Raw genomic sequence first — 27,770 nt, forward strand, 5'->3', positions numbered from 1 at the left:
TTTGCAAGAATGCATGGGCATAAAATTATCGTTCTATTCCTAGCAATGATTTCTTATGAAATCCTTTCTTTTTGTTCTATTAGAAGTTACCCTCTTCTGAGTGTCTAACTCCACCAATGCACACATACCTTCTTTAAATCTTATTTAGAAGTTACCCTCTCCCGAGCGTCTAACCTCTAACATAATATAAAGATGAATAATGCAAGATAAAAGCAGAAAAGATAATAGAATAGAAAATACCTTTGCATTAATAAATACTTAGTACATCATACATCGCTTGGCTTTTAGGCCTGTTAGGTCTTAACTAAGGGTTTAGCCACTCATGGCCACTAAGGGTTTTACCATGGATGTGGTATAAGAACTGATGGGATAAGATGAGTGGAAGAAAGGAAGGGAGTAAATGAAACCCCTACTAGAGGGGTCTTGTGGTCTTGTTTCTTATGCTTGGCTTGACTCCCTTTTATAGTTGTTGTAGTGGACTTGGGCCTGATGCTAAAAATCTTCCTCAGTGATATTTTTTGATATTTTTTGGATTTGTTTTGCTTTTAATCATATCTTTCTGAGACTTCCTGATATTTTGGATATTTTCTCAATCTTTTTCTTTTTTAATCTCTCATTTTCATATTTGCAAGTCATAAATAAGAAAAATATCAAATCTTAATATTTAAGCCAAAGATAACTGCTAAATAAATATTTTCAAAGATATTTTCAATATATTTTTATTATCAAAATAACTCATATTTAGCAGTTATCAATATACCTTATATTATAGGGATGGAGTAACGAATATTAGCCATCTAAAAACCTTTTGGGTTAAAGCAAGTTACTTGGTCAAGCTACTTAAGGGATTGATAGTTTAATTAAGGAATTCGGACTCTTTCTATCTAAGGAATTAGAGTTAGTGTAAATTTGTGGGTTGATGGCAACTTTGATGCTATAGCTTGATTAATTAGTATTGTTGACACATGAGAAGATGTTTTAGTGAAGTCAAATCCCAACATTTTCCATTGTTTTCTTAACTCCGGTTATTGCCTACTATGTGTTCGTGGAAAATCCCAAAAAGAGTTTTATTAAATTTTAGTTCTTATTTTAGTTGTTAATCTTTATTTCAATTGAATCAAACTATCCTCGAATATCCATTTATTAATTCTTTGTCTTAGTTAATGAATTTTGCACAATTTTGGTTGATATTGCACGAGTCCTTGTGGATACGGTCCTAATTTATTAGTCGACCTAAATGGTATGCCTGCCATTTTGTGAGAAATAGGGATTTATTCTTTGACTTTTCACTCTTTTTCCCTTAGATAGATCTTATGAAGAATGTTAAGACATTTCCTGCATAGAGGAATGTTGGAAGAAAAAAATATGAAAAAGGAGTGCACTTAGCAAATAGGGAACTGCATTTAGCAATTGTCATCAATAAAATTTAGATCCAAATTATTTTGGCACAAGTTGGTGTGATTCAAGAACTATATCAATCTGGATTGATTTGTGATGGGTTAAACATAAAAATAAAAATAGAAAAAAATGGCATTCTACAAAATAAGATGTATGTACAATGTAATCCTAGATTTATTGATTAAGGAAGAATGATTAATTGATATTGAGTACTATGATTATCATGATGGCATCCTAGTCACTTTTAGCATTAGGAGCATTAGGAGCATTAGAAGTCATGTTTTGAGTAAGTATAGAAACACCATACTTTTAAAAAGTTTCAAAGGTTACATTTATGCTTACAATTGGTTGTTTGAATTTTGACAAAATATTAAGAATTTTTTAAGTTCTACATTTTTTGTTTCAATCACTGTATTTATGTGTCATTATTATGATTAATTATAAGTTTAATTGTTATGTATTGTCAATGTAATTTTTTATATGCTTAATTAATTAAAAATTATTATTAGTATGACTTTTAAGTTAGTTATTGAAAAAATAAATAAATTCATTGTCCTTGGTGATTTATAATTGAATAATAATATTAAATTATTTTACACTATCAATATATGATCTATTTTTTCATAGATATAAGGACTTGATTGTTAAGATAATAATATTCAAGTAGTCATGAACTAATGTTGGCTTAAGGCTTCAAAACAAACTTTAATGGGCAATGAACATTGTTATTGTCACTACCAATCATAACAAATTGTTCATTTTATCTTTCTCTCTTTTTCCTACACCCTAAACCCTTCTCCATTTTTTTCCTATTTGCTCAACTCCCCCCCCCCTATGCGCCCAATCTCTTCTCCCTTCAACTTGTCCTCTCATTTCTCCTTCATCTCTTTTGTCAAATTGTTGTTGTAAGTTATTTATTTATTTCATTTTTTTACACAATGAAATTATGTTTTCATTGTGTTATGGGTTGAGAAACACAACGAAATCATACTTCCATTGTGTTTTTTTTACAAAACAAGAAAATACACAATGAAAGTATGATTTCATTGTGTTTTTCAACACATAACACAATGAAAATGTACTTTCCTTGTATATTTTTAGGGGTGGAAAAATTGCATAATAGAATCATGATTTTATTGTTTTTTAGGGGCAAAAAAAATTGTACAATGAACTCATGATTCCGTTGTGTATTTTTTGGGAGTAAAAAAATTATACATTGGAATCATGACTTTGTTGTGTATTTTTTGGGTGTGAAAAAATTACACAATGGAATCATGATTCTGTTATGTAATTTTTTTCACCCCAAAAATATATAATGGAATCATAATTCTATTGCGTTTTTGTCAAAAAGGCATTTTCAGAATAATGCTAAAAGGTACCCACGTGGGTAGTGTCATTAAAAAGTTTGGTAGTGCCAATAGCAACTCTCATGGACAATGGGTAGAAGAACTTGATTTGAATATAAGGCAGGGTGTTACTAGGTGCACCCAACATTCTTTATTAATGCCCAAAATGCCCCTGGCATGTTGCTCCTTTTTAAGTTGTTTTTTATGTTCTTTTTTTTTACACGTTTATGGTTTTGTGCTTCCCTTTCTCCCTTTTGTGTTGGTTTTCCATTGCTGAGAGAGGTAGCGGTTCGATGGAGGTGAAAGTGTTACAGATCGATGATTGTTGCGGTTGTTGGTTCGATTTCGTCAGAGGTACACGGTTTTCTAACTTTTTTGGCTGAGTGGTAATCATTTTTCACATATGATTTATACGGATGAAGTTGAACTTCATCCGTATAAAGCATACGAATGAAGTTCATCCGTATGGGTTTTTTGATTTTTTTTAATTCGTTAAAGTTTTATTTTTTTATTATTAATATGTTAAATTACTCATTTATTACTCAAACAAAAAAAAAAATTATTTACTATTAAACTTTAAAATTATTTCATACCACCATGCAATCATACATATTATTTTTATAAACACAAAAGATACCTATTTTAAATGCAAAACAAAGAAATACAAATCCTATTTAAAAACATTTTTCAAAACAAATAAATTTTTTTCCAAAAAAAAAATTAAAACCTTCACACAGATGAACTTCATCCGTATGAACGTTACCTCATTCCTATTTCTATTTTCTAATACGAATCAACTACATCCGTATAAATAAACTAATTCCTATTTCTAATACGGATCAACTACATCCGTAAGCATACAAAAACCGAAAATGAAAATGCCATTAACAAGGAGAAGAAACTTACCTCGACGGTGGAGCAGCCCTTTCAATGCAGGTCCTCAATATCGACACCCAAAGGAGGAGAAGAAGCTCCAACGGCCAAACGTGGAGGAAATGGTGACACAACGAGGAACAAAACGGGGCAGGGAAGAAGAAGAAACAAAATGTGTAAGGGATGCTGGGTGCACGCTATTTCTTTTTAAATTTAAAGCAGGGGTATTTTTGTCCATTCATATTAAATGTTGGGTACACCAACAACACTGATGGGTGCACCTAGCAACACCCTATAAGGCAGAAGACAAGCTTCAGCCCAATGGACTTGACCCAATTCATTAAAACGGAGACACAATAAACTCGAGCTTTCTGGTTGATTTGAGAAAAAAAAACTCTACAGGAAATAATGAATTTTTTTATTACTTTTTGTTTTCAATATTTTTATACAAAGTTTTAAAATAGAAAAAAAAAATTCAAAGCCAAACTATTTACGATATTTTATGTACCAAAAACACAAACTATTTAAGATATTTTGGAGAAAGTGAGGGTTAAAAAACTAAAAATGTCTTTATGTACACTGAAAGATTAAGAAAGCAAAGTTGGCAAGAAACTATCAGCAATTGGTTTTCTCTTGCGTCATCGTGTAATGAAAGGCTTAATGCGATTGCTACGTGGTGGTTCCTGATTTGACTAATTAAGTACTCTTGTTTAGACTACCACCAGTAACCACCAATGATAGTTGACACATTGTACTTTATTTCTATCAAAGGCTAGAAACTTTGAGGAAATCATCATCAATCTGTTGAAACATAAAGTCTACCCTCATTCATCCTAGGTTAGAATTGAACCATATTATACGGTCTTCATTTTTCTTCCCATATCAAATCCAAAGTTGATCAGGGCAGCTGAGACCTTGCACCACGCTTGTTCTAGTTGAAGATTAGTGTAAGTGTCTAACTGTTACAAGAAAATACTTGAATACAATTTCTTAAATGCTTTTGATTTTCTTTGCCAATAAAAAAATAGAATTTTATTCATAATTTGAGTGAATTAAGGTTTACATAAAAAAATCAACATTAGTTATTTTTTATATAGATCACAATATTCTTTTATTGGAAACAATCCTACAAAAATTGAATCCTAGTTGTTTCTTCAAATATTTAAAATAACTACATACATAAAACTTGAAGTTAAGATTACATACTAAAATAAAATAATTTCTCACCGACTAATTTCCACACTTAATGGTAACTGACATAAGTTACTAAGATAAAATTTTGCTTCTAATTGAAAAATAACACAAAAAATTAGCATAAGTTGTCCGTGTTATAATGATCACAATGGAGTCTTTTACAGAATAACTGAAGTTTTTAGCATATCTCTCTGTCTAGAATGTTTAGTAGCATCCCTTTTCCAATTATAGATCTTACAAGAGACTACACTATTTGATACTTCATCCTAATCACTTAATGCTAGATGCAGCCATTAATCCAAGTACATTTTCCCCGTCCCTAAATTTGTTTTTATAATATTGAAAGAAGTAATTGATTATAAAATGCCAATGGTTCACGGGCACTGAAGGCAAAAGATAGAACTTATTCTCTAATAACGTTGATAACACATTGGACCCAAGAAAACAATGATCGAGCATGAATGCCCATATTGGTCCCCTCACAACTCACATGCTCTGCTGAGAAACTTCCACAAGCTAATATACACTTTCTATTAGAAGAAGTAACAACCCGAATGAAACTTTGCATGTTGATAATGCAAATCAAGGAGGGTGTGCCATTCATTTCACCCTGTTCAAAGGTCCAACTTTGAAATTATTACACGACATCCATGTTCCATCGAGGGACTTGATGGTCCTAAAACTGCTTCAACCTACGAAACAGATGAAAAGGAATATCGGTCGTTACCAAACTTGTTGGCATCCATTATCACTAGCAGGTGCCATACCATGTTTTTTTCTTGAATTGGCCTAGGTTGTTGTAACATACAGAAGGATCACTTATCCTAATAATTGTTATCGAGTCACTCATTATGGAACCATCCATAAATATTCAACATGCAAACTTCATGTTAGGGATGTTAAGTCCTCGACATGAAAAATGTGTTTTTAAAATGTCACATTAACTAATGATATAACCAAAATATTATTTGAATGTGAGGATAGATAACTCTCACCCCATTAGAATGTGATTAAAAATCAAGTTAAATCAAAACCCAAATTTTACGAAGAATATTACCATTTTTCAAAGGCATTTTCATTCATTTAGAAAACCTTGAGATGTTTATAACAGGCTTAAGAAAGATGAAATAGTTCTTACGAATTGAAACTAGCTAATTTTACAGACTTTGTTCATTTAATCAGTGATCCTCATCCTCACCCTCTAAATAAAACGGCTGGTTAGCCAAACTATCCAAAAGACAAAATCTGCGCCAACAATATCCATCATCCCTGCTTGTTTGCATCACTTAAAATATGTACAGCAGCATCTCAAGCCAATCACAGAGAGGTTTTGACAAATTGAATGATGGGCTTGATCTGGTTAAGCTCTCCACATAGTTCATGCATTTGCAGATTGTGTTGGTAACTTGGGGTGGTTATGTTCGCCTTCATAGGTAACAATTAGCATGGTAGGCTCTTCCAAGCACCTCTCAACATGCTTCCTTGCAGGACACCCTCTCATGCTGCTGCACTTATAATATCCCCTGAAAATAAAAAGGGGGAATTATGGTCGGTTTTCTCAAACATAAAACATGTGTTTCACCTTCACCTTTCACCTGATTACCAATAAGGTGCAAATAATAGAAGAGCATGAACCTTACAGTTATATGAGTTATCAGGAAGGAGTATATGCCAAGACTACGAAATGCAAGAATAATTTCTCAAACATGCTTCCAGGACAGAAAATAGAAGAGCCACGAAATTTTTTTTGTAGTTAATCTACAGCAAAGTACTACATAGAACTGTGGATGCAAGATTTGTGCTAGAAGATGTTGAGATTGTTGCAGACATCACATGAAAATTCAAGGACAATTTCAATCATCCCAAGTCTATAATGTCCTCATCAGCCTGAATACAAGAACAAATTACTTACATAGACGGGAATCCGATCAAATTATTAGTGACATATTCACACGCTCGAAAATTAAAGAATACGAAAATTAAAATGCTCTACAGGCTCTAGTATATCTTCCTTATTTGCACTTAACTTCAATGCTATAAAAAGAAAGATAGAATCATAAATGCGTGCCAAACAGGGTAATAATAGTCAGAAATAACAAGGTAGCTCAGAAGCTTTACAAAGTCAATATAGCACAATTATAATCATGTGGTGTCCCTTGAATCAATCAAATCTCTGAAAGCAGAGCTAGAACATACCTAGGGTGAGGAGAGCCCTTGATTGGCTTCTGCCCATACTTCCTCCACGAATAATCATCAGGAGGGATATCTGCAAGTTTGTTGCTGATAGCGGGCACCTTAATTGCCCTCTTCACTCTATGTTTCCTGTGGAAAACACAGAGAATTATTAGTGACACATTAGAAGGACTAATAAAACCTTTGAAATAACAGAAATTAATGGAATGTGTTAACCTCTTCTTAGAGCAATGGCATCTAGCACTGCTCCCACATTTCAAGCTTCCCTCATCACCTCTGGCAGAACACTTTCTCTTGTGCTGCTGGGAATTCTGATCAGAAGAGTGTGGAGCTCCGATTAAATGGAAGGCACTTCCATCCAAGTTAGCCACACTTCCATCTATGCTCAAGGAAGAGATAAAAGACCTAGTGGATGACATTGTTGGTGTGCAGCTAGTACTGTCAAAATTCAGGTTTATGCCACTGTTGTTCCTTCGGAACATCATTTCTGCTTGATGCTTCATTTGTTGTTGTTGTTGTTGCTGCTGCTGCAGCAACAGCCTTTGCTGTTGCTGTTGTTGCTGCTGCTGAAAGAAGTGATAGTGATTTGATGAAGCCTGCTGTGTGAGGTGAAGAGGACTTTTCCCATTGGAGCTCAATTCCAAAGAGGGTTGTCCAAGAGAGAGTGAATTCTTAATGGTTGAACCAAGTTCCTGAATTGAATTGTCAGGGAAGCTGGTTTGGGGAAACTGCAGATTTTTGAAGTGATGGTTGTTGATGGTTTTGCAATTGGGGTTGTCTAAGAAGATGCTTTGGTGGGAAAAGGGGATTTGAGGGTTTTTAACCTTCCTCACTCTTGCATGACCCATACCACTGTGAAGCAAGGAAACAACTTTCTTGAACCTCACCACAGCTTCCCCAGTTTCCACCATTAAATTCCTATGCTGAACCTGATCCCTTGGTTGAGACAACAAACTCAGAACCCTATGACAGCTTTCAACAGCTACTCTATTAGCTTGCTCAACCTCTTCCATATTAGCCTCTAAAAAAAATTAATAAAAAAAAAACTAAGTCCCCAAACAAGGGGCAGAACTAAACCAAACAAGTAAAACACCAGAATACTAAAAAATCACCCCACTTATCCACAAACATATCAGACATTCAGCCCTATGTGGCAGATAAAACGACCCAGATGAAAAAAAATCCCATTTTTTCACCAGACAAGGAGCCACAAAAACAGAATTTCAGGTTAAAGTCTCAAAATTCCAACTCATGAAGAAAAAAAGCAATGTTTTTTGGCAACAAGGAACAACCTTGGAATCAGAACAAACTGAGGGTACCTCACAAGTTGCAGCATATCCTCCTTCCGACAAAAAAAAAAAATCGACCCAATTTCCCAGTGAGAAAGAAAAAACAAAACAAAACAAAAAAAAAAAAAGAAGCACCAAAGCACAGACCTTGATGGACTTGGGGTGGTGCTGTTAAACCCTAGATTCTTCTTCCCACGGTTGAGACTGAAAGGTGTGAAAGATAGGACTTTGCTTCCCTTGAGAACTCACACAACACAACCATCATACATAAGAATAAAAAGCTTCCAACTTTAGAGTATATATAATATATATAAAAATATAATTATATATATAATTACTTAAAGTCCTAAGCAGGAAGAGAAGGAAAAAAAAACATATATATATATATATATATATATATATATATATATATTATTATTATATTTTGTAGCTCTTGCGAGAGGGAGAGAGAAGAAGAAGAAAGATGAGTTAGTTTAAATAAGCAAAAATGCACAAAGGAAGAGGAGCAGAGAAATGAAACTGGCGTCTCTGTCACAGATTTGAAGGTGGGTTCCACACGAAGACCTTTGTTATTCTTTTTCATCCCTTATTTCAGCTTTAATTAATATTTTTCACTTCACTTTTACTACTACTTCTTTCACTTATCTATTCAATGGAGTATTTCAGATTGTTTTTTTTCCTTTAAGTTTCGAATTTTGGACTTATTACCTTGTGGCTTGTGCCCTGCGTGCTTTCCGCGTAGAATCATTACAAATTTGTTGAATGTAACGTCTTTAAAAAATTGAATTGGTCCGTTCCACATAGGGAGAAAATAATAAAAAATTGAAAAAATATAAAATATAAATTTCATATCATTTTATTATTTATTTTATTCTTTTTTTTTCTCCAAACTAGCATACTTTAAATTACTTATATTAGTTTAAAAAATTCACCTCTCTTAACCCATGTAATATATATATTAAGATGTTCTTTTTATACGAATAACAAGAAATTTGATGTTGTCAAAATTTAATAAGGCATCTCTTTTTGATGCGGACAGCAAGACATAAATATTATTTCATCTTAATGGATAATAAAATAAGTTAGACTTATTTAAACATAAGTTATAAGTTATCATAAATAAACTATAAACGCATTAAAAGATAATTTAAGTAAAATAATATATGATTAAGGGCATATTCAATAGTGAAACAGTTACTTCCGAATAACAAAAATTATGAAAAATATCCTCTTTAGTAATAGGAGATTTTCAACGAAAGAAAGATTCACAGGTTTGGAGGAACCTACAAAACCATTAAATCTTTTTATTTTCTACGAAAAAACTTTCAATATTGTAGAGGAAATGATTCCTAAACTATATTTTTTTAGTTAATAATAAAATGAGTTTTTTTAAGAAATAAAATTATGACCCTAGCGAGCATGAAGAAAATTCCCATTACAATAATATTTGGCTTTGAAAATTTGAGAAACTATAACATCTTTGATCAGATAAAAAAAATTCAACCTTTCTTTCCTAACATAACAAGATTATATTTTTTTAAATAGATTCTATGAAATCTCAAACAATCCTACTGTTCAATTATTCATTAAACATATGAATATTAGTATATATTATTTTATCGATTAGACATAGAATTATTGAAATCTCATATCTCCTTGATTCTTTCTTATGATTAATTCGTCTCAACTCAATCGCTTTATACCTTTTTTTTTTATGTTTTTGCTAGAGTACCATCAAAATGAGTTTAGTATTTTTTGGATTTCATCACCCAAAGTAGGTAGTAGCATGAAAACACTCATGCAATAAAAGGAAATTGGTTGAACTATTGATTTTATAAAAATAAGAGATTAAAAATATTAAATTAAAATAATCAATTTAAATTAAGTTATTTTTATCGCTCATCTATCATCTAGTTTAGATTGTTTCTATAAATAAACAAAACATTTGATCAAATCTGTTAAATTTTCAGTTGAATTAGTTGATTCAATCTGACTTTTTAAACATGACTATTTAGAAGTTGAATTTAAATGAGAGAAAGGTACACTCACTTGTCTGCCAGCAAGTCTATCCGAGATAAAAAAATTTCAACCCACTAATGAGTAACAATCCTTATTAATTTAGACAAATTAATTTTACAAGACTCTTAACATTGTTTAACCACTTAATTTTTTATACGTAATTACTTCTTGAAGTGTTATAAATTAATTGATTAGATTAATCATGCATATTTGATTCTCATTTGATAACTTTTTATTTTTTAAACCGAGTCACTCTTATTTCTCTACCAAATAGTTTTTTTTTTGTCAATTTTAATGTATTTTTTACTTTTGAATCAGTTCCTTTAAAAACTACTGTATGATTTTTTTTCTTGTTTCTTTAAATGTTATCATTTTTCTATTTAGTCCCTCTAAAATAGAGACAAAAAAAATCGTCATATTAAAAATATTTAAATAAAAAATAAACAAAGGTGCCTTTTAGTGATAAAATTTATGTTACAAAAAAACTCATTTGAAAAAAAAAGACTAAATAAAAATATGCAAATTTTTAAGCATAATTTTTTAATTAACTCATATTGGCTATATTTCTTCGGAGAAATCTCTTGTAAATTGCAATCTGTAATGATCGAACATCATAATATGGTGGTTTCCAAGAGAAATTTTAAATATTTGAACATCACTGGCTTGTAATAATCTATGACTTCGTTACAGTAGTTTTTAACTTCTTAATTATTTTATTCAAGGATAATTCTCTTTGATTTTTCAAGTGTATTAACTGAAATTACGTAAATGTGTCTGAAACATAATTTCTCAAGAGTTGTAAGGATATTACAGCTGATAGGATAATTCTTTTTTATTTTTCAAAGTGTATTAACAGAAATCATGTAAATTCTTTTTTGGTTTTATTTTTTTGGTTCATCAGGAAAAAACAGGTGTTAACTAATCCAAAATTTAATAAGAAGATGAGTAAAATCTAAAAAAAAATATTTCAACTAATAATTAAACTCAGATATTACTTAAGTAATTTAACTTTAATTTAAACATATTAATCACTTATTTCTAATCACTTGTTTAAATGAGGTAATGTAAATGTGTATGAAAGATAATTTCTCAAGCTATGTAAGGATATTACAATGGATGGGATTATTACCATATTCTTTTCCAGATTTCCCTGTTTTATCCAATACTATTTCATAAGACACAAACATTAACATAAATTAATGCTCGCAAGAATATTGATGAACAAAAATTAACATAAATTAACAAGTACATTGAAATTATTAGTTCCAAATTCAAATATAGTTGATAACGCTTTCGACTTTTGAATTATAAGTGAGGCAGGCACACATGGGAAAACATGCAGACCGAAAATACTTTATGCCAGGAAAATTGAAATAATTCAATTGAGTTAAAGAATTTGGATGAATAAGCCTACAAAGACAAAATAATTCCTACCTATTATCCAAGAAAACAAAACTGAAGAAAAGAAACAAAAAATTAAAACTTAGGAGGGAAAAGAAGAAAGAAGCGATGACAAGTCACATACATGCATCAAATAGGCTAACAAGGGATGATGATCTTTTTGAGTTTTGAAATAATTGTAATATATATATTGAAATCTGATGCTCGACAATGTTGTAACCAGAATTTACTTTAATATCTAATTTGTTGTAAAAACGCATTTTCAAGGAATTATATCTAGTGCAGTTAAAAAGAAATCACAAAGAATCTTCATCTGCTAACATGTGCCGTTTAGGCAGTGGTTTTTTTAAATCATAAAAAATACTTCAAAATTAAGATTATAAATAAAAGGCTTTAAAAATGAAATTAAAAATATTGAATAATTTCATAATCGTTTTAAAAGTCTTAAAATTAATTTGAAATAAAGGGACAAGAGAAAAAAGAAACAAAAACTATTAAAATTAACTCATCTAAAAGTTTTTTTTAATGCTTTTTTTATTAAATAAAATTTACTTTTACTTTTTAAGTTGGTTTATATGATATCAAAATTGTGAATTTAGATTTCAGTATATTAAGGATATTTTGGATTTTTCTTTTTTGGAAGACAATAACCTCATTAATCATATTTGTGATGGTCGCCAAAGGCTGAGGTAGGAGAAGGTTTTTTTTATTATTTGCAAATTGACTCTTTTAATCTCAATTCTCCAATTAATTAAAATTATTATATTTAATTTTTTATCATATTAAGTACCAGTACATCAGTGGTTTCAGGTTGCGCATGTTAAATTGCACCATGGATTTTTTTTTTTAAAGGAGTTCAAAATAATCCGAGTGAAAAACTATCTAATTGTTCGCAAAAAAATTTACAAATTAATTGTTCCATTGTAAAAAAATGAAACTTAAAGATTCATTTGTTAAAATTAACTAAAGCATTGTGATTAAATAAACAAAACATATATTTTAATTAAAACCAAGAAAATAATAGGACAGTCAAAATGAAAAGAGACACATGGGAATATTTAATAACATGATAAATGATAGTAGAGTTGTCCAAGCTATGAGTTGAGGTTCAAATGTAATAGATTGTAAATGTAATACAAATTTAATTAACATATGTTAATAGTGTAAAAGTTTTTACACATTTGTTTAATTTTAAATTATTATAATGATAATTTAGTGACTTTTGTTACAATTAATAGTATTATAAAACTATTTTAATCTTCATTTTAGCTACCCACATGTTGATTTTATATGAATTTTAAAAATATGGACTTACACACTCTTTTGTTTCAATTTTTTTAGTACGCAACACTCTCTCCTATTAAAACATAGGCTCGCTGTTGTAATTTATTTTCTTACCCTACTTGCACAAATTAAGGTGTGCTCCGATTACTTTAAAAGTCATACTTGTAATATTTTTTTATTCTAAAATATATTTGTTATACTCGTGAAATTGAGAAAGTTCGAAAATTTTTAATAATTTTTTTATCCTGATAAGATTATTATATTTTATTTTTTTCTTGTAATAAGGTTTGGATATAACTAATCCTATGATGATAATTTTTTTACATTGGTTATGTATATACCAAATATAAATATAATATTTTTATATCAATTATACATATAATTAATATAAATGTAATATTTTTTATATCGATTATACATATAATTGATATAAAAATGTTATTCATATACGTCGTTTTATAAAAAATAATGCATTATAATTTTATAAAGACAAAAGATAAATGAAAAATTTTATGAGAAAAAAATATAAATTTTATGAATTTTTAAAGTACGAAATACATATTTGAATTTAATTTTTATTAGTTGATCACATAAGAATCATTATAAAGTGTATAAAAATTAAACTTTTGTAAGTAAATTCTATTGAGAAGTTTGTATTCTTTACTCTTCTAAAGTATTTCAACAAGTTTAGTCATATTTCATACAAATATACTTAAAATTTATTTTAAAAAAAATTATTTTAAATTAATATATATTTTTTATCCTAGATAAATATTTAAATTTTATGTTTAGTTCCATATATATATATATATATATATATATATATATATATATATATATATATATATATATATATATTTTGAATTCCTAATAAAATAATATTTTTTTCGTTCCATACATATATATATATATTGAATTTCTAATAAAATAATATATTTTTTTCGTTGACTTTTTTTTAATCTCGGATAAATTTACAAATTTTATGTTTATTTTCTAATATATTTTTTAATTTGTTATTAGTTCCTTTTAAAAAATTATTTTTAAATGATTTGTAAAAAATATTTTTATTTATAAAAATTGAACTCACATTTAAGATATATTATAACAAACACTTAAATTATTTAGTCCAATAAGATAGACTCCTTAATTGTAAACATATAACATTTAATTTAACCAATTATCATTATAAAAGGTTTTCAAATTATTATCTAAACACATGTATTAAGTTTGGAATAAACTCAAAGTAAACCCCAAACACACGCTCACATAGAACCTGATATAAAATGAAATATCCAACTATTTTTAAAAGAAGTTGAGTTTAATTTCAACAATTTTCTAATGCAAAACAATTTTACAATATCATCTAATCCTATAAATGATATTTTACTCAGTAAATTTAATGATAGTAGTATTAAATTAATCAATTAAAAAAATTAAAATTTCTAATTTAGCAACTCATTGCTAAGTGTGGAATTTGAATTGCATATCAATCTAATTTAACTTTATGAAACTTGGTGTTACACAAAAACATGTGTAGGAAGGAATATATCTTTTGAGAAGAAAAATGGTGAAAAAAGAAAAAGCAGCCAATGAGACACAAAATCAGTAAAGGTGGCCACGCGTATCCCAAATTAGTGCTTCTCTTTGACTGCCCTTACCGTACGCAGGCTGCTACCGTGCACCGTGGGAACACCCTACACTATCCACCTTTTCCATTGGTGACTCACTGACACGGAACTGAACGACAGGGCCCACTCGTTGACCTTTTTTTATTGCCTCAGCCTCTCCATTTGGTGTAAAGTGGGTTTGTGTAATCAAGTGGATAACTACTTTGATTATCTAATTCTCTGATTTTCTATAACCCTAAACTCCTCATTCTACATCCTCCAATGCCACCACACTCTGTTGGATTAGACCAATCTTGCACTAACTCTTAGTGATTGCTCACTCATACTCTCATTAGTCATTACTCACTTTTTTTTTTTTTTTTTTAATTTTTCACCTCCCTCTCTTATCTTAATCTTGTCCATAGAGATAGATAGATTGATTATCATCACACAAAGGCCACCCATAGGGAAACCAATCTAAACTTGATCCGAGTAAATTGATATTTTATTGTGTTATACTAGTTAAGTTTGATCAATTAATTAATTGAAGTAAAAGAGGAAAGTTTGGTACCATCATTAAGCTATGGGTGCTGGCTATGCCACTAGCACGCTAGGAAATTAGAGATTGTATTTTACAGTTTGCCAAAAGAAAATATATACTTAACTACTAAGATTACATAAACTTTGGTGCCTAATGATATTTAGTAAATTTGGATAATTGGATGATAGTTAGGATGTTTGCAGAATTGCAGTTAAAAAGCATAGTTCTCTTCGGGTCACTGTTTTTGTCTTGTTTGAGAACTGAAACGGACATAAGCTTAATTGAATTTATTTTGGTTGCAAGAGAATAGATTCTATAATACTATATTTAATGACTAGTTTATTTTATGTGCAATACAAGCAAGATTTGTCTTATTATTGATATGATTACAACTGTTGTCTAATTAATTATGTTTGTACAATCAATAGATTGAAATTTATCCTAAAAAAGGGTGGCAGAGAAATATGCCCCCACTATATGATATATTGACTAATTAATGCTTGTATTAAGTTTGATTAGATTTTAGATTCTATATTTATGTTGGTTTTGTTACTTGTTAATATATGTTTTGTGGGTTGTCCATGCTCTCATCCAAGCTCTTCTCTGGTTCAGTTCACTTTGGCATTTGCCAACTAATCATTTGCCTAATTCCTTACTTTTCTTCAATTAGTTGACAAATGGCACATGCTAATGCTATCACTTTATCAAGGCAGGATCTCCTTCTTAACATAATCGATTTAGTGACTAGATTAGAATGCTCAACATTCAGAGATCTCAGAGAGTCGTTTTTATGGTTTAACTTTTCTTTCATCTTATAAATCAAGAAAAGGAGATCTTTATCTATGTATAATGAATAATTTCTAAAAATGCGAGTTAATAAAATCTACCACAGTTTATCTTTAATTTTTTTTTTGTCGTGATGATGAAATATTTGTTTAATTTTTATTTATATACTTTAACTTAATACTATAAAACATACCTACATTTATTAAGTATATAAAAATATTTTTTTATAGATACGGAAGTTTTGGATTATAAAAAGAAAATATAACTAGACAAGTAATATTAAATTTTATTAAATTATCGTACAAATAAATACCACAATAAAATTCAAATTTAAAGTAAATAATCAAATCAAATTCAAAAAATAAAAGTCAATTTATTAAAAAATAATCAGAGCATATTACATCAGTAATTTTACATCACCAGGTTGACAAAAGTAAGAAAAAAATGTTGCAATAAAATACAAAATGTTATCGTACAATGTTAAATTATTAAATCTAATACAAATAATAAATTAAAAATATGAGTTTTACATTTTTACTAAATTTTAAATATTGTCTAAAAAAAGAAAGCTTTAAATATATTACTTTGAAGCTCAAATTGTAGCATTGATGTGTATTAGTCTTTCTATCAACTTTGGTTCTCTCATTTTAAACATTAGTAAATACTTCCTATAGCAAACTATTAGCTTCACGTACCGTATTCCTTTTCTTTAATTTTTCTATTAAAAAAAATACTTTCTCTGTTTATATTTATAGTTGTAGATTTCAAATTTAAATTATAAAATAAAGCCTTTTATAAATCAATGTTAGTTTTCATTATTATAATATTGAAGTGATGCTTGATTTCCTTCCTAATTGAATGTTGAGTTTATATTTGAATATTTTGTATAAAAAAAAATTCATATTTGAATATACTATCAAGCAAGTAAAAATTCCAAGCACATATTGTTTATAATTTTAACTGTAGTATTTTTTATTTTAGAATTTTATTTCTAGATCACAAATTGAAAAATATGACATACTTTCATTACCTGACCATGCTGCAAATGCACGAGTTTATGTTCATTTGTTTGATTTTAAAGCGCATGCATTGTTTAGTGAAAATCTTTCTCTTGTCACTTCTTATGCAATAATAATTAATCAAAAATGCCAATTTACACGATACATGAGTTTAGTTTTACCTTTTTTTTAATCTCAAGTGTTAATTTATTGAGAGGGTGTAAAAATGTTAATTTCTTATTAATTAATTCTTTGAAGCAGGACGAAAATGCTTGTTAGAATGAGCTTAGGCAGAATTTTCGCAACTCAAAAACTTTTTTATATTAATTGCAGTTATTAATTTATATAAGGATTCATTTTGAAAAGAACGTTTTGGCAAAGTCTAAATATTTCTTGACCATAATAAAAGAAGGTTTAAACTACATAACTTGTCAATCTAGATGCTGCCCTTGTTCCAATTAAAGGGAATGGAAGAGAGGATTTATATGGCCAAGTTGGGATTAACTTCTAATTAATTTATGGAATGTTTTTATTTATCTATTGTAAAACATTACATGTAAAGCTTTTCTAAGACAAATTTTGATTTGTTAAGTTTATAAATGATTATTAGCATGTTTGGATTAGCATTATAATGATATAAAAACAATTATTTTTTCATGATAAAAGCTTCTAATTTATTAAGTGTTCTTTACGTGATTTTTTACTCCTCCAGTCCTACCATAGTTTCACGGTGTATCTTTTTTTTCCGTATCAGAACATTCTATATGGAAAAGTTAAACAAAAGAATTTAGGTTTATATATGTTTTTTTTCTAATAATTATCGATTGATTTTTGAATTTGATTCTTAATAAATTTTTATTTTATATTAAATTACTAACAGAATAACACTTTTAATTGTTAATTGACACTTTTGTTGTTTCTAATACATTAACAAATTTTATATTTACTTTTTCATAATTTTTTTTCATCTGTAATCCGTCAAACTAAAACAAAATTTATTAAATTATTAAAAAATAAATACAATAAAACCCAAAAATAAAAACAATATTTTATTAAACACTTGATGTAAAATAAAAATTTATTAAAAAATAAATATAAAAATTGAGTATTTATTAAGAATAAAAATATATTTAAATCAAGAATTTATATAAAAAAGTTGAAGTATATAAATTAATTTTAGCTTATATTAGATTTAATTTAGTTTATTTTCTTTTCCTCGTAATCATTTGTTGAAATGTGTATCTAAATTGATTGAATCAAACCTTGTATAATTATGCCAAACGGTAGAGAGAGAGTCCCTTGCATGAGATAGGCAGCGGGAGCACAGTGTTGTACAGTAGATTAAGTGACTCTTTCTTCAATACAACTGAACAATGAATGATTTGCCATAGAAGCTTTATTTTGCTTCCATTTGGAGCCCGACAAGAGTACCATTCCTCATCGACCACATTTTGTCATAATGGAAAACTCACCCAAATGGGATTTCGTAGCACAATACACCACTACTCTACTAGAATCAATGAATGAATGAACTGTCTCTCATTCAAATGAAACTAAGTACAATCCATTAATTCAGCTTCTAGGATGGAATCAAATATTAGGAAATATTCAAGTCTTACATTGATTATTTCAATATTTGTAGTGCATCTTATATATCTGTTGGACATGAAGAATTATATATCTGTTGGACACGAAGAAATGTGCTGAAAATAATTTAAATCTCACATCGACAAATAATATTTGAAAATAATCCAAATCCTATATTGACTAAAAATAATTCCACATTAAAGTAGATTCTGACATAAAACCTTGCCCTTGCTTTAAGATAAAATCTAACATTAAACAATTACAATATTTATTTCATTCTCATCTTAGAATTAATTTTGCTGTTGAAATGAAAACAAAAGGATAATAAATGAGAGGATAAATATTTAACTTTTTTCTGTCATATACTTGGCTTTTTCATAGATGTTTATTAGTCAAGAACCTCAAGTTGGAGAATTCAACCAAAACTTTGTCACACTCCACGATGTTAGCATCAGTCTAAAGTAACTTATGCCATCGTCCTTCAATACTCAACTCTTGCATGACACAACTAGATGGGCGGCGTGAGAGTAAATCGATTATAATTTGGAACACGAATCATTTTATATTTATTTAATTCAGGAAAAATAAAGATAAGAAAAATCAGATGAAATTAATCATAGAATTTAATGTTTACTGAATAATAATCATAAATTATTATTTAAATTATTTTTATTGATCAAATAAATATATGTATTCTATATATAAGTAATAAAAGATGACGGGCATAAGTTATACCCAACCTGTTACTGAGATATGCAAACACTCCTGCCCCCACCTGCCCACATAGGGAACATAAGATAATTATTTTTATAATGTACATGTATAACCTTTTTGCCTTAATTATACTATTCACTCTTTTTCCTTGAATTAAATAACAAAAAAAGAAGAAAATCTCCCATTCCTATTTTATTTTCTCTATTTCATTTATTTTTACGTTTCTTACCAAGTACATTCAAAGGTGGATTCGCAGACTAAATCAAATTGACAGTAGAAAGATCAACAGACGAGAAAACAAAGACAATGACACCACAGTAGTCTTTTGAACCAGTTAAGATAAAATTAGATATATAAAATCCAAAAGGTAACTTTACTCTAAAAAGTACAGTGATGAAAGATTTAAATCTTTTTTTACTTCTCCATGTGTTGAACTGACAAACATATTTTTCTGCCTTTAAGCACTACTACTACTCCATGCTGCTGAGTTATTCACCCATTGCTCAACATCATCCATAAGTAGAGCAGCATATTCTCAATTTGCCTGCCTTTCTTTCTATTATATGTGGCCCAAAGTAGCATATTCTTGATCATCTTTTTTTTCAAAATCAAGGAGCATCTCCAGTATTCCTTCAACTAAATCATAATTACCTTCTTCAATTCTCACCAGTCTTTTTCTTTTTCCTCACATTTTTTTTACCCTTAAAAGGAATCCTAAAAGAGCCTTGATTCTTAAATTTAATTCTCTATTGCGATTGCATTGTTCTTGTTGCAAGATCATGGAACTAACTTGTGAACTAACATCCAAGCCTTGGACTAGAGAAGCAACAGTGGTTGATACTGAACTACTAGTAGTGGCCAATGTCCCCTAGGCATTGGAGATTAGGCCCTCCACTGAACTTGGAACGAATCACAAGAAATATAAAAGCAAAGTTATCTATGCACTTTGTCCTGGCTCATTACCCACCAAAAAAACATTCTGTCCATCTGTTTTTCCTTTATTTGATTGAAGAATATTTTCCAAATTGCCTTTGTATCTTTACCATCTTTCATGGGAGGGGAAAAAAGGATACAAGTTTACAAGCTTTTTTCATGGCACATGGATTAAACGCTTTAACTTTTTAATGGGCCAACATAGCTTGTAAAAGCAAATACGCAACATCGGGATCTGGTGAAACAGGTTTAGTAGGACTGTTCAGGTACGAACATGATTGGAACCTGAAATTGTGGTGAGATACTTGTATAATTCCCTGTGATCACTGATGCCATGACCCACAATTTATTAATTTGAGTTATAAGTTTTACGATTGGGTTCACCGAAATATATATAATCAATGTCTGAAAAGCAAAGCTGCAAGCTTCAATTGTTGATATTTCACAAGGGAGTATTCTTGGTCTGCACTTTAGTTTACATTAAACTGACATGTACACTAATGGAAAGTGTCATCATTTTTTAGCCATCTCTCTCCTGAAGCGCCACAATGTGTATGCAACTTTTCATAATGAAGAAAATTTTATCATATTTAGTATACAAATGTGTCAATTAGTTAATTGGTTAGTGATTCTAGTAAACAACACTTCACAAAGGGTTTGAAGCAAACCAAAATGCATGCAAACTTTAGGATATATAACAGGCTGAGTATATTTCTAGACAAATAATATGGAAGCCAACGACAAGATTTTTCACTTTAAGGTTAGGAAGAAATAAGAGCTCGCAAGCCCAAGAGGTGTTTGGCTCAAACCCTATCCTGCTGCTTGGACGTATATGAAGGAAATGAACTAAGTGATTTGATCATTTATGTATTACTAATACTGTAATACTATTGTTAATTATATTAAATATGCTGATTAGTACATAAATTATATTTTTAGTGAGTAATAAGACAAAAAATAAGTATGGGACATGCTGCATGTCAAGTTCTCGTAAATTCGCTACTAGGAGTAGCAAGTTGAAGGGAGACATACCACATGTCCGGTTCTCATAAATTTGTTACTAGAAGTAGTAGCATGTTTAAGGAAAATATGTCACGTATTACATTGTGATAAACTCGCTAGTTGGAGTAGTGGTTTTGACCCAATCATTGGTCAAAAGTGCCCTATGCCGAAAATGTTATCAGATCCATATTGATATTTTGTTAGTAAAAATGACAAAAAATGGTCAACGAGCCAATAATTTTGTTGTAGGTAAAACCATACCCAAGATTAATATTTGAGAAAGGAGAATTCAGAAAACAAAAACAATTTTTATATGCAATAAAGACACTACAGTATGATTTTTTTTTGGGGGGTGGGGTGGGGGGATATCACGTCATTATTGATTCCCCAAGATTCATGAAGACTATTTTGTCAGCCAGATACATCAGTTATTGCTTCCTTCCCCTTCCTCTCTTGGTCGTTTGTGTATCCATTGGTTCTTTCCCAGTGACTTCTGATGGATCCACTGCAGAATTAAAAGAATTTTTAAACAAATCAAGAGTGAGAAATCATTCCTGTAGGCAACATGAGACAGGAAAAGAACCTAAATGTATCATCAATGTATGTCACGGAACTGTTGTAACTTTTTAATATGGTTCCAAGAACCGCTAGTTTACAATTGAAATGGTTGACACATGGAGGAAAAAATTATTCATATCCTAAGCTGACTTAACGTGCACTCTTTTAAAGTTCTACTTATTAATATTCTTTCCCATGGTTTCAATATTTTCTAGTATTACAGGAAAACAATTTCAAAATCATTTCTCATACAAATATATCCATCGGCAAATAAGTGCCCAAATGTATACCGATCAACAAAGAATAACAAAAAAGACATACCTTCTGGTCCCCGAGCCATCAAAGTAAAGAATATATTATTGAGTTTTTCCATCTTCTTGGCTTCTTGTGCTTGGTCTGTCTTATACTTCAGACACTGGTCAAAAACAATAACAATCAACTTTAGGAACATTTATATGTGAGATGTGACCGAGACAACAATGGGGAGAGAAGAAAAAGATTTTGTTCGAGTGCATGCAATATGCTTATGGCACATACATCGTTGCATCAATTGGCTTCACACAAGTGACAAATTATACTACTCTATACAAGAAAACTGGCTCAGCAAAAACTGTAGTCATGACAAATTCATTGATGCAAGGAATCACATCTTGTTTACACACACACACACACACACACATATATATTTATGCTTCATTCTATAACAAATACACAAGTTTTGGATTGTGTAAACTATGATGGGCACCTATGACGATTCTCCATTTGGTAAAGTTAGTTTCCTCTGGCACCTCAATAGAAAAGGAACATGTCAGAACCACCAATAATGGACAACTTTCCATCAATCACCAGTGCCCAAAGGCAATAAGAATATAAGGATATTTAGTGCTTCAGTAAACTAGTGCCACTGAATTAATTCCTTCACTAGTGGAGATTCCTAGAGATAGCATAATGCCATCATCCTAGTATAAGGCATAAAATGCAGTATAAATCTTCAGTTTGTCTTCACTCTTCAGTCGCCAGTCAAAAGAAGGGTAAAAAAAATAACAAAAAGAAGCATCAAATGAATATCTAATCATAATATTTTCATGCCTGTATTTAATAACTTTTCATGATGTTGGGGGGAAGGGGGGAACCTTGCAAACAGAATCTCTGCTCCTTACGTTCACATAACTCATAATTATAGATGTTTTAAAAATACAGGTAATAAATATACAATTCCTACACATAGATGCAACTAAGTAGAGAGTAAAATAGGTGTAAGCTTGGAAGAAGCTAAACCCATGCAAAATACTTAAACCAACTAAGAATTTTTCAATGACCATGACAAAGGTAGTTAAAATTGGGGTCCTACTTAGGATTGAGAAGGAGGCCAAAATTGTAAACTATGGGATCATAAGATCCCATAAAATTGATAGTGTTTGTGTGCATATATATGCATATAAAATAGCATAAATAAGAATAATAAAAAAATACTTCAAATCACAGCAACGCTTGCTTCAATTAAATTCATAATCCATAAGATGGTCATACATAACTCATATACTTGTACCAACTTAAATTAACAACTACAAACACAAAACATCAAATTTTTTATACTCAAACACACAGATCAAAGTCAAGACATCTAATTTATCATATCTAAAATGTTGTGTTAATTAGAAAATTCATCCTCCATTTGATCATCATCTAGTCCATTACCTTCATCATCCAAATTCTCCATATTAGGAGGGTCACCAACATCCTCTGCACTTTGGAGCATCCCCATCCAAACCTTCATTGTCTCCATCATTATTTTCCACAATCCACTCATTGTTTGATGAAACATAATCTAGATTTAGCTCAAGATACTTCCTTTTCCTAGCTTACTTCTTTTGGCCAATCTTGAGTTAGGCATGACAATGTCATTCATTGTTTTCTGCTTCAAACAACTTCTTTTGGTGTGGACCTAAGAAAATACAATTAACATGAACAAGTAGCAGACTACTAGGTAATTTAATAAAGAGGATTATAATTTGTCTTAAAATTTGGGTTTAGGCCTAACTCACCCTCATAAAACTGGTTTGTAAGGTGAGGTTTTATTTTTAAGCCACAAGCATAAATTACAATTCACAACATTTTCATTTGTACCTTTTCTACTACTTAACATTGTGTCAATGTTATTTAAAGCATCTTATGCTGCTCTACTTTGTGCAATTTGTTTTTTAGTACCATAAATGCCCACTCCAACTAATTTTTTTATCTAAGAACATTGAAGGGCAGAGATTCATTCCACAAATCAACATATTGTATCTTTAAATTTTGTTTTTAACAAACTTCATAAAGCACTGCCACCGGATGCTTTAGTATTGTGTCTGGATCAATTAAAGGTTCAAGCAAACCTTTAAAAACAGCTCCAATGGTGGACTCACTGATATCTGCTAGATCCTTCGGCGTTCAACATACTCCAACAACTTATAGGAAAATCACTTCTTATTAGGGTACGAAGTGTGTGAAGGCCTCTTCCATTAAGTACTTATTCTTAAACTCGTATTTAAAAATCGCTTCTACTTCGTCAATGTTTGGTAGCCGAGGAAGAGGATCCTTAGTCTCTTTTGGAAGATCACTACAGTCACTTGGAGACTCATCATTGGAAAAATTGTTGGAGACTTCTTGGAGAATCACGTTTTGGTCTTCACACACTTCCATGGTTGTTAGTTATGGCACCAGGAGAGAAAAAATTGAGAAAGGATTGTTTTAGGGGTTTCTTGCTTTGAAGTTGTGCAAAAGAATTTTAAAGATTCGCTTGAACCTTTAATTGATCCAGACATAGTACAAAAGCATCCAGTGACAGAGCTTTATGAAGTTAGTCAAAAACAAAAAATTTAAAGATACAATTTGTTGATCTGTGGAATGAATTTATGGCCTTCAATGTTCTCATAGATGAAAAATTAGTCGGAATGGCCTTTATGGTAATAAAAACCAAATTTCACAAAGTAGAGCAGCAAAAGATGCTTTAAATAATATTGACACAGTGTAAAGTTGAAGAAAAACTACAAATGAAAATGTTTTGTGAATTGTAATATATGCTTGTGGCTTAAAAAGATTTATAAGGCTTGGTTAGTCCTCATCTTACAAACCGGTTTTATAAGGTTGAGTTAGGCCCAAAACCAAATTGTGAGAATTTGTATTTCACATCTTTGAGATCGTATCCACACCTAGAGGAACTACATGTCAAGCTTAATAAGCAATTTTTGAAATTCCAGATATTCATCTCCATAAGACTCCCACCAATTTGTTGGAATCTTCTTATCAATAGTCATTCTAGCTAAGTGACTACCACAAAGACCAACTTGTTAAAATTCGAACTACATTTTCCTCCCCAATCTCTTCATCAACACCATCAAGCATCTTAAAGACTTGATTGGCCTATTAAAATACATCAATAGACTTTAAAGTTTAAAAACACCATTCCTTTAGGGTTTATTCACCTAGAATTTCAATTTTATCCTTCTCTTGTCAATACACCATCAATCATTATGGTGCACCCAACTTGCTTCTTTCAGCTCTATGTTCTTTCAAAATCTCTATTGTCAACTCTATTTCCTTCAAATACTTTACTCTAATCTCGTGAGAGGACGGTGACTTAAATCCTTGACCACATAATAGGAAATTCTACACTTCTAGCCACATTGAATGGTATGACATTGCTGTAGAAAAATATCGCAATTGCTTGAAGACTTCCAGACTTCTCACCATCAACTGCTAGGTCCACTCCCACTTCATTGCTCTTCTTTTTTCAATAGTTTCAAGAAATCCCTTATGGATACTACTTCAACTTGATTTTTTTTTTTTATCAGTTTTGCTATCTCCCATGTTTCCTTCCTCACATCATCACTAACTGCTTAGCAAGGTTCAATATCATTATTTATTTGAGCCAAGTGATGCTTCAAATGATAAAAACCTCCTATTACTACCTTCTAAATTAACAAAAATCATTTTCCGCAATGCTAAATTCAGATGGCACAATTCCTCAGCTGCAGTATATGTAAATTGAAAGTCTAAAGAAGCGGCAGTTACACAATAAGCACATTGATTGGCATCTGTTGAACAACATCACAGAGGGTATTCACAATTTGGAATGTTCGAACCAGTTCTGCTCATTTCTCTTTACCCTTAAAATCTATCACATTCCACGCGGGAAAGAAGCTATGTAGATTTGATTTCAGTATTTCCAACGAATGAACACATAAAAAAATGAAATTCAACCCTAAAATACACAACAGCAATAATAATAATTAATACCTGCCTATTATCAGTGACCTTGAGTACCAACTTGCCATCACAATGCCGGTACTTCATCACATACCGCGTCTATTTCGAAGGTGAAAAAAAGAAGATATAATAAACAATTCGGGAGTGTGCATAAAATAAAAATAAAAAATGGGAACAGAATTGAGTTAGCGACAAAACCATAGAGAAATTAAAGGACATAAAATGGTTAGAAAAATGAGAAATGTAAACCATAGAGAAATTAAAGAACATACAGAATCAGGATCGGCACGGAACAACTGAACGGATCGCTCCACGAATTCATCCCACGAAGTTATGTAAACCATTGCGTTGTAGTTAACGCTCACACTCACTCGGTTTCGTGACAATTCTTCTGGGTTTAAATTTAAAATCATTGGAGTGGACCCCACTGTAGCTCATGTCAAGGTCAAGCTGTCCTTTGCTTCCTAACACCACAACAAACTATAGTATTTTTTTTTTTTTACAAAGTTTTCCAATGTGATACTAATAATATTTTTTTTCATCAATTTACTAACGGTTTATTCACATCCTTGGTGATATATTGTAAGAGTATAAAAAAGTTTTAGATTAACAAATAATACTTGATGCTATTTATATGATTTAATTACTTAATTTATTATGATTAAATAAATTGATTAATTTAGTCTATAGTAATAAAAAAAATTATATTGTTTTTCTTCTTAAACTACTCTTACCATTGATAATTTTGTCTCTTCTAATTGTTTGGTAGTATAATTATTTATCAATATTTTATACCGAGTATTCAATTTATTAAGATTAACAAAAATAATTAATTTAATTAAAAATAATAGATGTTTTAAATTTATATATTTTTTTAAAAAATTATCATTATCATTAATACCTTTATTTTTCTATTCTGCATAATTGATTGTCATTATTACAACCTCTCTTTTAATTAGGAGTATTTTAGTTTAAAAATAAGTAATATAATAAACATTATAAAGTGAATATTATAAAAAGAACCAAACATCACATTGTATCTTATAAATAGAATAAGAGAGTACAAAAACAAATATCACTTTTAATTTGTATCTTATAAATAAAAATAAAGATACTAATTATACTCCTTATGATCATTATTATACAATCCAAATTAAAAGTGTTTAGTCCTTATTATAAGGTTCAATACAAAATGTCCTATGAATTATTAGGGATTAGGGATAATTTTGGATACAATAACAATCCAAAAATAGGGATACAATAATAAAAGAGAAACATAATTCATTAATACTTGTTAGGGATAATTTTGGATTTTTTTAAATTTAAAACAAATTTAATTCTCTCAATTAAATTAACTAATTTTCTTAATACTAATGAATTAATTAATTATACCATGTAATAAGAACTAGAGAGAGTAATATTGTGTATCTTAAAAAGTTTACTTAAAGTGTTAAAATAAGTAATATAATTCTTTAGTTAAATATATATGAAAAAAGTTTTAAACAAATGAAGTAATATAATTATTAATTTTAAATATAAATATTCAGTTATATGAAGATCATAAACATATACATAAATCAAAATTTTCTGTATTAAAATTTGGATAATTTCCTTATGATTTTAAATTTATTTATTTATTTATTACTTTATTTGAATAACCTTTATATTACTTAAATGCATTGAATTCGGTTATATTATGATTTTTTCAATTTTTCCTATAAAAAAATTCAGTTTAATTTTGTAATAGCTAGAAAGGTGATTTACTTATGATTTTATTTATTTGGATAACTTTTATA

At 29.7% G+C, this 27,770-nt stretch overlaps 2 protein-coding genes across 4 annotated transcripts; both read right to left on the bottom strand.

Annotated features, from left to right (window-relative positions):
• Positions 1 to 5,850: 5,850 nt before the first annotated feature.
• WRKY22 (WRKY transcription factor 22) lies at positions 5,851 to 8,729 on the bottom strand. Of its 3 annotated transcripts, XM_041005522.1 has the most exons (5): positions 8,441 to 8,653; positions 8,297 to 8,346; positions 7,221 to 8,025; positions 7,008 to 7,133; positions 5,871 to 6,334 (listed from the first exon to the last, which is right to left on the bottom strand). In XM_041005522.1, exons 3-5 carry the CDS (start codon positions 8,015 to 8,017, stop codon positions 6,190 to 6,192), a joined length of 1,068 nt encoding a protein of 355 aa, XP_040861456.1. In that variant the 5' UTR covers positions 8,018 to 8,025; positions 8,297 to 8,346; positions 8,441 to 8,653; the 3' UTR covers positions 5,871 to 6,189. The 3 variants fall into 3 exon arrangements, with proteins under 3 accessions (NP_001237604.2, XP_040861456.1, XP_040861452.1); XM_041005518.1 differs by lacking the exon at positions 8,297 to 8,346; NM_001250675.2 differs by having other exon boundaries at positions 5,851 to 6,334; positions 7,221 to 8,729.
• Positions 8,730 to 21,403: 12,674 nt separating this feature from the next.
• On the bottom strand, positions 21,404 to 26,396 carry LOC100776490 (signal recognition particle 9 kDa protein). The gene is made up of 4 exons (XM_003518840.4): positions 26,247 to 26,396; positions 26,005 to 26,073; positions 22,045 to 22,138; positions 21,404 to 21,670 (listed from the first exon to the last, which is right to left on the bottom strand). The coding sequence occupies exons 1-4, from the start codon at positions 26,385 to 26,387 to the stop codon at positions 21,594 to 21,596; spliced, it is 381 nt and encodes a 126-aa protein (XP_003518888.2). The 5' UTR covers positions 26,388 to 26,396; the 3' UTR covers positions 21,404 to 21,593.
• Positions 26,397 to 27,770: the final 1,374 nt, after the last annotated feature.

This window comes from Glycine max, chromosome 2 (genome assembly GCF_000004515.6).
Source record: "Glycine max cultivar Williams 82 chromosome 2, Glycine_max_v4.0, whole genome shotgun sequence".
NCBI lineage: Eukaryota > Viridiplantae > Streptophyta > Magnoliopsida > Fabales > Fabaceae > Glycine > Glycine max.